The following is a 12078-nucleotide window of genomic DNA, read 5'->3' as shown; positions in this document are numbered from 1 at the left end:
AAAGCAGCCTAAACCAGGAGGACAAAGTTCGACAGATGCTGCTTCTATCTACAGTTAATCTATCAAAACTGTTTTTCGACGTCACACCTGACAACAAAAAGATCTCATCCCGCAACAATCAATCGCCTAAAGATTTAGTGAGTACCCCAAATAAAGTTAAGCTTGTTTTCCACCCTTATCGAAGGTACATTTCTACATTGTCATGTTCTAAACACTCTGAATAGACAGGTATTTTAGTAATAGAACAAGTAAAAGCGTTTTCATACTCGGCGCACGTCAATCAAATTTCCTAATCAAATATTTTCAGATGCAGAGTTCCGTACGTGCAGAACATTACATGTATATCAAGAAAAGGATGGATAAGCATGACAAAGCATGTCAAGGCAAAGAGTTTCTTGTTGGTCGAGAGCCGGATCGCAACATTCCGAGGCATTTCCAAGTTAGCAAGTCTCAGAGACTCATATACTGCAGCATAGAAAAAGCGGGAACCACCTTCTGGAGAAGAATTCTTCAAGTCTTAGATTCCACTAATTTAGACAATCCCTATCAGATAAAACCATTGAATGTGAATATCAATTCACAATCTCTATTTAGGGAAGACATATTTAGAATGATGGCAAACCTACGCACCCATATAGTATTCATGTTTGTTAGAAATCCGTTTAAAAGACTTTTGTCAGGATATTTGGATAAAATATACACAGCCAATCCATTTTACTGGAACTTGATTGGAAAAGAAATCCGTGTCCACACGAGACACAACACCCAGCCAACTGCTGTGCTATTGGACCAGAGCAGGAATCTGAAAACTGAGAAACCCCCTACCACGTGCTATCATAATATAAGTTTTGAAGAATTTATACAGTATGTGATTGAAGCAGAGAATACGACAAATCGAAGACGAGATCCTCATTTCATGGCAATGTACGACTTGTGCAAACCTTGTCAGTTACAGTACCAATTTATTGGGAAAATGGAAACTTTCAAAAAGGATTTTACATTCATTATGAGGACGTTAAATATTTCAAAGTTTGATGTCGATGACTTAGCAGAAAAAGCTGTTGACGATACTTTTGTTGACGTCGCGACATCTTTAGATGAAAGGAGGGATGAAATCATCAAATGTATCTCAATGCACGAAGCCTATCTCCGCTCGTGGAAGCATATGCAAATCAAAGGACTGATTAGCATCGATCAGAAATATCCTTATAGTCCGAAACAATCTCAGTACCTCAAACCTGTACAATTAGTTCAAGCTATGAAAGTGGCCAAAATCAGCTCTACTTCAAAAGAAAGTTTACATAAACAAAAAGAGAGGTTCCTTGTGGATATCTACAGGACAGTAGCTACAGAAAAGGTAGTCAAAATGGTGCGAGTTTTGAAAAACGACTTCGAGATCTTTGATTATGATGCATACCCTCCATTCATTTTTGCCCATCATCTGAGAGAGCGGCTAAATCATTCCGATATATTCAATGTGATGTAAGGTGAAAATGAAGGAAATATTTCACGTTTGACAGTGTATATAGTTTTAAGTTACTATAACTACCGATAGACGTTTAAAATCGTGGATTTTATTTTTTTAAATTATCAAATTATTTGGTATGAAGTGCGAATCGAATATACTTGATGATTACTGTTAATATTACAACTGAAAATGTAGAAAATTCACAATATTTCTTTTATGGATTATATATGGTTAGAGCCCCATTTCTTTCAATATTGAAAAGCAAAGTTTCCTCTCTTTCAATGAATGGGTTTCTGTAGCTTTCTAATTTATATATACTTCATTTTAATAGGGAAATTGGGATCCTAAGATGACGTCATAGATGTACGAGTTTTCCCTGATTTTTAACTGTTCATGAAAAACATAGTTTCGTTGTATTTTCCCTTCCTCCAACAAAAAACAGAAGAGTTCACTGGAGGACATTATTTTATACAGGTTTTCTTAATGATACTGTAAACGTACAACATTTCGCTAATACGTAGTTCCAGCTAAATCAAGTATATCGCTAAATGTCTTGCGTATATATATTTTTATATAGTACATTTTGGAAAGCGCTAAAAAATCTACGCTAACTTGTTGAAAAATCAATTTCTGCCAAATTTTGTACACGCTTTATAAAATACATTTACAGCACGTCAAAAGTGGTAAAATAAAATGTGTTGTTCGGTGTGTTCTATACTTTTATAAACAAGATAACACTAAAACATGTTTTTAAATTAATAAAATACGGGAGGTTGACGATGGAAAAGCTGAAGTGGTGTCATTTGTCATAAAATTATGTTGTTAGTTTGTCGTTGACATCTATGTTCAATTAAATATTCAAATATGAAGGAGAGATGGAAGACTTGTCTTTTATTTCGATTTATTGAGAAATATCGAATCGCCATGTGAATGAAAATAAGCATTGATAATCTATAATACATTGTCGACATATTTAAATGTCTAGTTGAAGGCCACGGCAAGAGATTTGTTCTCGTGTAGAAATTTTTGAATGAATTCCGCCTCATGAGAATTGAAAAATAGGTCGGCTAAAAGAAAGGAACGCAATTCGTGCCAATGGAAATTCTAACAAACTGTTGGAAGATCTGATCACCAAAGAATACGTAGATATTTTCAATGAGGAACGCTAACATATCTACAATATCAACTTCAAAGTACTTGGACACACAAGCAGGGTGTCCAGCAAAGCAAATGAATATCTCCGTGTTCTACTCCCACTCAATCTATCATAACCTGCTATTTTTGTCTCTTAGATATGAAGGAAAAGATTACAGAAATTAACAAGCAGTGAAGGGGTGGTGTTTTCTCCAATAAATGTACCAAAGGGGGTTGATGGAAATTCATTAGCTTAATCAATGTTTTCATATAATCCATAATCAATGTAGTCAAACAGTCTACCTACTTGTAATAATCAAAAAGTTTTCTGTCTAGTAAGACCGCTAATTTAAGCTTCACAAAAACCAACAAACCCCCAACCCCCATACATTACACATTCACGGGTCTTACATAGTCCACAGATGTAAAAATAGTCATGAAAACAAATTCATTAAGCAGTACCCGAGCACGCTGCGCTGCTATCTGCCTCAGTGCCTTTTTATCTTCCCACAATATACATGTAGTCTGAAATTTCGAGAAATAATAATAAGAAATCACGTGATCTGATTGAAACGACTACAGTTTCTATCAATTTGATATTTTTGTCGAAATACCAAATATGAATTTGTTGAAGTCATTATTAAAAGTTGTACGAGAATCTTGTAAATAGGGCGTTGATAGATGAGTAAAATCTTAAGGAAGCTTGCGTAACACGCCATCTGGTGAGAGAATGACTATCACGAACACATTTTGTTTTCGGAGTAATTTTTTTTTAAAACTCTAAACACTTTCTAGAAATATTTCGACCGTGTTACCGGTTTCTAAGCAATTATAAATGCATGCTATATTAGTATTTAAGATGGGGATTTCCTTATGAATTAATTTTCGTGAAATGGAAAAATGAAAACATTTTGTAGCAATTCATATCATTGTTCGGTCTAGTTCGATCATTATTGTAAGAGTGATTTATAACGCAATGGATAAAATATTTGCTGGAATAAATTCCAAACTCGTTTTGATATGTGAAAAATACACTTTTTTATGAAATGACATCTAAGAAAAATAATATTTGGTTTTTCCTCAACACAGCGTTGCCACACAATACCACTCAGATGAACATCAAAGACCAATAAGTGAAATGACAGTATCCGCAATAAGGACAAAGTTACAAAGCAATATCATAAATGTATGTCTCAATAATCTCATGAATCTTGTCAAATTATCCCAAAGAATTCTCATTCATCTGATGAAAGGTGAAGATAACGAACAGTGATCAATCTCATAACTCCCACAAGCAATACACAATAGAGAATTGGACAAACACGGACCCCTGGACAAACCAGAGGTGGGATTAGGTGCCTTGGAGGAGTAAGCATCCCCTGTCGACAGGTCACACCCGCCGTGAGCCCTGTATCTTGATCAGGTAAACGGAGTTATCCGTAGTCAAAATTAGTATGTCAAGAACGGCCTAACAATTGGTATGAAACACGCCAGACAACAACATTTGACCCAATGATAGGTTGTATTGGCAAACTAGGTTGTTATAACGACCATAGAATTTGCGAAATGCTGACTTTAAACAAGACTGTTGAAACCCCTGCACAATCATATTGTTTGTCAGTGGCTGCCTGGATTTAAAAACTGATCATGGGCAGAACAAGCTCTTGCGTATCGAATCAGTTGATAAAATGTTAGAAATATGACTCATTATATCATTTCAATCAAATCTAATTAAAATGTATTTCTCGACAATCTCAAGAATGTTCTCAATTAATTCGAAAACAATTTTAAATGATTTGATAAGTTCTCACATATTTGTCTCCTAGCATTCCAATGTTCTCAAATGATTCCAAAAGTATTCTCATTCGCCTGATGAAATCTCAATAAGTATATCTCATTATCTAAATCAAATCTAAGTGTATTAAATCAATATATCTCACATTCTAAAGAGATGCTACATCGAATTAATCCCACTTACATTTTTACATAATGAATCTTGTATTTCTTTAAAATTTATTCATATTTTGATCTACTAGTATCACATTTCTTAAAACATGTAAAAGTAAATTCCCTTTTCTCAAATAATTTCTTAATTATGCCTAGAACTTGTATTATATAAATCTATAATGCCTTAGGTGAGGATTAAGCCCCCCTTTCGCATCCACTGTACATTATGAATATCTATATATGTTATAATATCATGTAACAATAACTCATTCATTATATGAACTAGAAACCCATTATTTGAGGTGTCCTGCCCTTTAGTAGCGTAGCACAGGGTAAACGATGAACTCTCTTGTGTAGAATTAAATACCTTGAGCTATGTGGGTTTTTTTTTTTTTCTTTTTGCTTATATAAAACATTGGAATCAAATTTCTAAATTTAACAATATTATCGCAGCCAATACTTTTCCCTGTTTCTAATTATACATGAACAAAAATGTACTCTATAACATTATTTTTTGTAATAATAATTAATACATGTATGTGCTTTTGTAATTACTGTGCTATATATGTGTCCAATCAAAGTGCCCCTGATACTCTAGGCGAGGATTAAAATGGGGTACTTGATAATAAAAAAGAAAAGTAGGCTCAGATCTATATGATTTTGAATGCTTTCCAAATGATTCAAAAACAATAATGTGATTATCATCAATTTCTATATAAACTTCATTCTTCTCAATTAACATGTACTAGAACAAAGAAAAAACATCTAAATTCTATATTGGTTTTGTACGTTTAAAATTGTATCTCTGCTTTAAAAGTTGGGTCAAAATATCTTTGCTTAGTATTATACATGTAGTATAATACCAGTAAAATTGCTATACCAGAACACACTTTGAACGAAAGTTTAATACACAACAACGTCCACAGGCCTCACCACTGTTTTCATTTTCTTATCAATACAATGAATACATGTACGGTGTATGATAATGTGACATACCAACAGATGTACATGTAGAGTTCATTTCATGTATAGTCAACAGTTGATAATGTTAATCTGTTTTCAGTAGTCTATTTCATACAAATCACAGGCACGATATCTTCCAACCCACGCGGTTTTCATATCCTACGCTTTAAAAAAGTATAAAATACTGCGTCGGTATTTTGACAGAAGCGCAAATGCATGAGAAGGACATAATCAATATCTATCAAGAGTTGTCGTTCCTTACACTATTTCTTCTGCATTTTGCTGATAGGTGTCGTTGATTGGAAGACTTTTGACTAACCTCCTAATAATCCCTGGCGCTTAAAAAGGACTTATTTTGACATGCTTTAGAGAGATTTTCAAAAACAAATGATTAAATCAACTCATGTATGGTCTTGAACCCAAACACATGTGCTTGAAGGTACCTAGATTTTTATTTGAAATTTTGAAGTTACTCCATTGTGCGTTGTTCATTATGCTATAAAAGATTTTTCCGGTATTTTTCTCCGGTTAAACAACTTAATTACAGACATTAGTAGAGGCTATCTTAGGCGGGGATACAGAGGGATGTCCGAGAATCCGCACCCCTTCCCTTCCAATATTATACATCGCTTATCTTCAAAATTGTTGAATATAAATAAATATTTAATGGAACGTTAAATTATTTTATATTCAGAAGTTTGTACTCCTCTTTACTTTCTTTGTCCATACAAGTACTCAAGTGATATGATTCATTTTTCCATAAAAGTAAAGACGCTCACATATTCATGCTTGCATTGTGACATCACAATGCATCAATACATTCTTACGTCGTAAGACTATTTCATGACGTCAAGTTTGCTAATGTGACGTTATCATTTTGAAAAAGGTAACAAAGTAATTTGGTCTGCGAATTTATTAAAATTATTTCATTCATAGCAGTATCGTTTACGATTTTATTTTCACGCAGACTGATGTAATTTAGTTACCTCTACATCCCCTCCTCCATCCCATTTTTTACTGCATAATTACTCAATAATTTCTGTTCCATTTGGTTTTTGTAATGGCGCTTAGGCCTTTATAGTGTTTGGCCTTTTTTGTGCGCCACCTTTTTGACATCATTAGTGTTTTAGTTGTATATTGGCTGGGATCAATCTGTGTAATGTATATATGTTTATTTGCGCTGTTGCAAATCTAGTTTTAATTTTTATATTAAGGTAGAGATTGATAGGTTGATGCTAAAAAAATTAACCATTGAATTTTTTAAATTTCGATATATGTTTATGATGAAGCTTTGATATAAAACATATTAAAAAATCAATGTTGGTAATCGACCTTGTTTTTGAGAAATATGGCAATTTTAATAGCACCTTCTTTAGTCTTTGCAAAGCGTAAAAAGTGAAGAAAAATAAGTAGAGAGCAATATACAAATAGAGCTATAACATTTTTATTGTAAAAAGGATCATAACTTGTCATATATGGTTTCAAACAACCTTTCATATCATTGTATATTACACATCAATTTCAAGTTCAGCAATCATTGTTAACATGCAACAACATTACTTCAACAAAGCTACATTGGCCTATTACCTTCAAATAGTGCACAATATTTGCACACAGGGTCATACTTTTGCTTTAGCTGCAAAAAAATTACCCATCAAATTTCTTATTTTATTTCATTAAGTGGTTAGTCTACTAGTAAGTTAAATATAAGAAAAAAATTATACACCATAATGGGGTTCAATATGGAACTAGCAAAAAATTCCTAACCCCACCCCCCTTTTTACAAACTACACATTTTCGTAAGAAAAAGAATTATTAAAAGATGTTGTAAATAATCCATCAAAAAAAACTTGCTAAAATTCGAAGATTCTTTGTAATACCTTTTTTAAATTAATAAATATAATACAGAAAGTATGTATTTCAAATTTTAGCTTATACTTTGTTGTAGTTCTCGTTGTTGACCTTTGTGCACTTACACTCAGAATATAAATTTATCATATGTCATCACATTTGATGATTAATATTAGAGTTTTCCCACATAAAAACCCCCACAAAAAATAGAAATACAATTTATATTTGTTAAAACAAATGTCTCCATTACATCCCAACCCCTTTAATATACTGCATGGTATGGAGGAGAAAGAATGAGCAGGAACATAGACATCATGAATTGCACTCGGCGCATTGAGAAGAAGGATTTAGCCAGCAGAGATAAACTACTGACTTTTTAATAACTTAAAATGTTTAAGCATTCGATCCCAAATTACCTCTGAGAATTGAAACAGACAATAAGAAGGTTTCTATAAGCTATAGGGTCTGTAAGTCTCGTTTGGTTTCACTTTCGGTTTTACTACTTCCGGGTACAACAACGTGTGGAATATATACAGTCGTAATAGAGAGTCGGTGCTAATATGTAATTTGGTGTATTGTTAAGCGATCGGGTGCATACATGAGACTGGGAAAACTCTGCCATGTAGTTTATTTAAGTTCCTAGTCGATGCTACAGTAAGGAAGCGGTGGATACAAAGATGTAGGTACGTAATATTATCATAATTCAACGAATAATCATGTCAAATTAACAAACGTGTGTATAAACTGACAGAATATACTGGACGTGTTGTTTAGATATTTCAGAGGGGGAGTAGGCCTATAAAAGATTTTGACAGACGAACTGATAAAAATAAAATAATGGGAAAAGAAATTACATGTACTAAAATTTCATAAGGGGGGGGGGGGGTAAAGTTTTTCTTCGTTATTGATTTCAACAGTTATTAACATCTTTTACTACACAATTCCCTTCTGCCTGAAAAGGGGAAGGGACACTAATTTATTGTATCAATATAGAAAAAATAACCTTGCTAGGAAAAGGCTGACAGGACACCCTTGATACTACTTGCCTTTATATAGGCTCCTGCATGCTTAAATATTGTATTGTGTTTCAAGAGAACTGGCATATATCTTTATTGTATAATTATATAAAAGTGACACATGGCCTTGATAAGAATGATTGTAACACTCATACCCTGTGCTTATTTCAGAAACTACAACTTAAATTTGTTGTGTAGTGAGCCATTTTAAGTCAATAAAAACAGCAATTTATGGTATATTACTTTTTTTCATAGATACAAAGTTACGAAACCTGCTGAAGCAGAAGCATTTGCTTCAAACGTACATATAGGAACCGAAGTTGATACTGCTACCAATATATTATATCTGTACCAGACAACAATGATACAGCATCAAACCCTCAACATTTAAAAAGGTACAGTGTACGATACAAGTATTGTCAATACCAGATATTAGTACATCAAACCAGGAAGTTACAGTGGTTGTTAAGTTTAGTGTCAGGTGGTTTTCTGTATTTTCTTCATTCTCATTTCAGTGTTATCTAAATTTATATGCACACCAAATTTTATAATGGTATTGTTTTTGTTCTTACAGCTTCCCTTGAAGACTAGGATGTTGTAAACTTGCAGTGAGAAATATACCTGCTTAATTAAAGGAAACCATCCATGACAATTGGGAACATCATAATTGAAAGACCCTGGAAAGGTATGTTTTAGCGGTTCTTTAAGGAAAAATGAACAATGCACTTTCTATACACTGACTAGTTATCAATTTCACAGGTTAGCGCAGATTTCACAATATTCAATTACCTAGTAATTTTTGGGGGGTATAAATGTTGCTGTATACACCATTTTCTGTGGATATTTTTTTTTTTTTTATATATTCATGAAATTTTGTTTGAAGGGATCATGAACACTGTTGGGAGTGTCCATTCAACTGAAATATCAAAGCCAGAAGAATTGAAGATTGCAATGGATGCAACAGAAGAGACCTAATATGACCAAATTGATATGAATAGTCAGTCTTTCGCTTACAGTAATTACAAGAGTCGCCACAAAGGAAAGACTTTAATGTGTATTACACCTAATGCAGCTCATTTCCAATCTGTATGCTGGATATACAAATCTGATTTGGCAATTGTGAACCATTGTGGCATTTGAGAGAAGTTGCAAGTTGGTGATATATTCCTGGCAGACAAAGGATTTTGTATATTTGACAAACTTCCAAATGACATGACACTTGATATCCCATTCTTTCTTACAAATAAATCCCACTTCTCAAAAGAGGATCACAACTTTGCTATAAAATTTCCAGATGCAGAATCCATGTTGAATGGGAAAATGAGAGAATAATTTTTTTTTAAAATTCCTCAGCCATATTCTATCATAGTATAGATATTGATCTGACAAAACATTTCAGCTTTGTGTGGCCCATGTGGTTTTGTAGGTTCCCCTTTTGAAGGAGATTGCAGATAAATCCTACAAATTTATTAGATTAATTGCATGTATATATATGCTCATACCTGCCACATTGAATTTTTAAATTTAAAAGTAATGAATACCATATATATATATGCAATATAACTTTTCTACATATTTATATAAATATAAAGCCTTTTATATTCATATGAAGCCTTTTGGAACGTGTCCATCAGAATGAAATATTCTTGAGAGGGACGTTAAACAATATACATGTACAATCAAACATAAAGCCTTTTGCTCTCCTTCTGAAGGTTTTCAAATCTGCATTATTAAAAAAGATGTAAAATCCATTGTTTTTAGTAAATGCATGTAATTCAATGATTTTTGTAAAGCTGGACACTGTGTCTATACAAATTTTGGTTCATCTAAAATAAGAAAAACTCTGTCTATAATGTTTATTCAATAAATATACATGTAATTACATAACTTTGACAGATGCACCACTGATATCATAATAAAGTATATGTACATGTGGTTATGTGTGTGTGATTCAGACTGCAAAAATACTTTATTATTATAATTAAACTCTATCACGCTTAAAAAGTTGACCATAATACATCTTTGTCAATGTATTTGAGTGTCACTAGGAATCCACACTAGCAAATCACAGCATTGGGTGTCTTTCAGGTGTTGTTGTCCTTGAATCTGATGCCAATATTCATATTTTGTTTTAATGTGCAGCGAACCATCTCTTGCATCACATTCTAAAATGGCAATTGTCATTACATGTATTGATAAAATATACATGATTTACAAGTGCTCGGATTAGTGGTGAAAGTATTATACTGCAATATGCATACTTCTTTTGACATAGATGTACTGCAGTATTCAAAACTTGATGCAAGTAAAGTTTATAAAGAACATTAGCAGTTCAATATCACAATGAAGCCTAAGTAGTATTTGTATTTCATTCATAAAATGTTACTTTAAAGTTATAATAAACTTGGATACATCCATAATAATATATATGAAAACATATATGTACAGCTAATGTACATGTATTAGGTACACATAATTGTTCAATCTATAATGCTGACTTACCAAGAGGGAAATCCCAACATTTGCACAGGCCTCTTTAATTGTCATTGTTCGAGCTGAAAATGGGCACTTAGCCTCAATTAAGAATTTCAGGGGTTGCTGAAAATGGCCTGCTGCCCTTCGGAATGAGGATGCAGTTAATTCCTCCATTGTTGTTGTGACCTTTGACTGTGCCGACTTTGGATGTTTTATCCAACTACTGGCATATTTTACATTGAACAGTTTTATTTGCCTTCTTATATCTGAAAATTTCCAATATATCTACATGTAAACATTTTATCTTCACAGTTCGAACCCATTTATTACTTACTTTGGGTATAGATAAGTTTATTCCAATTTGGGCCCAGAGGGCATAACAGCAAGACAGTTTATAAAGAAAGAAATTTCTAAAAAGAAAGAAAGTTTACAACATATAATCTTATAATTATTATAATCATAATAGATATAGATCCAAACATGTATTGACATTATTTTTATCTTTAAATTGTGTACCTGCCTTTGAAAATTTGCTGCCTTATGAAGATCGACACTTATACTGCCCCACTATGGGCATACTGGCATAAGACATCCACATTAATGATGACTGCACAATACACAACACCTTTATCCTCAGATTCAAGGCATATCTATAAAATAATTTTCAAATATTAAACAATCAACCCATCTGTGATGTAACTGATATAGATATTTACATTTAATGCGCTTTGTTTATTGAATATGTATACAACTGTACACTGCAGGTACGTACATGTAGTATCGTTGCCCCCCCCCCCCCCCCCCCCCCTTCCGATCGTACATTCGTATAAACACAAAGCAAGTTTTATGCATAATCCATTTTTATTTTCAAGTAGTGATATATTTTCAATTGGAATGATTTGAGAATATAAAAACGTATCGTACATCTCATTACGCTTTTACCAACCTGCTCTTTATCTGCAAGACGTACCCTCGTCGATGCTTGTACACTGGCAGTTATTGCATGTAATTCGTCAAACACGAAGCGAAGAATCCTCGACCACTCCACTAATGCTTCAATTCCCATGTTTATCTCGTTAAACTTCCACATAATCGATTGATAACGCTATATCTATGTATACCACTCTCTACACAGTGCAATTTGAGATGTTGATGTACCCGGAAGTTAATAATCTCGCTAATTCTCGGCAATCACATGACGAGACTTACAGACCCTATTTCAGG

The 12078-nt window shown here is 33.2% G+C and overlaps 1 protein-coding gene and 2 long non-coding RNA genes across 4 annotated transcripts; 2 read left to right on the top strand and 1 right to left on the bottom strand.

Moving 5' to 3' along the window:
• The first annotated feature begins 355 nt into the window (after nucleotides 1-355).
• Nucleotides 356-1486, top strand: LOC125667980 (carbohydrate sulfotransferase 12-like). Its single transcript, XM_048901698.2, has one exon. The coding sequence runs from the start codon at nucleotides 356-358 to the stop codon at nucleotides 1484-1486; it is 1131 nt and encodes a 376-aa protein (XP_048757655.1).
• A 6361-nt stretch (nucleotides 1487-7847) lies between these two features.
• LOC125664689 (uncharacterized) lies at nucleotides 7848-10314 on the top strand. The gene is made up of 4 exons (XR_007366015.2): nucleotides 7848-8046; nucleotides 8635-8774; nucleotides 8954-9064; nucleotides 9263-10314. It is a non-coding gene; the product is annotated as an uncharacterized LOC125664689 (long non-coding RNA).
• LOC125671770 (uncharacterized) lies at nucleotides 10222-12072 on the bottom strand. 2 transcript variants are annotated; one of them, XR_007368742.2, is made up of 4 exons: nucleotides 11801-12072; nucleotides 11371-11504; nucleotides 10882-11120; nucleotides 10222-10544 (listed from the first exon to the last, which is right to left on the bottom strand). It is a non-coding gene; the product is annotated as an uncharacterized LOC125671770 (long non-coding RNA). The 2 variants fall into 2 exon arrangements; XR_008802231.1 differs by having other exon boundaries at nucleotides 11825-12072.
• Between the last annotated feature and the right edge of the window lie 6 nt (nucleotides 12073-12078).

Source organism: Ostrea edulis, chromosome 4 (genome assembly GCF_947568905.1).
Source record: "Ostrea edulis chromosome 4, xbOstEdul1.1, whole genome shotgun sequence".
Classification (NCBI taxonomy): domain Eukaryota; kingdom Metazoa; phylum Mollusca; class Bivalvia; order Ostreida; family Ostreidae; genus Ostrea; species Ostrea edulis.
Note: the sequence above shows the minus strand (reverse complement) of the source record. Positions and strands in the feature narration are given on the sequence as shown.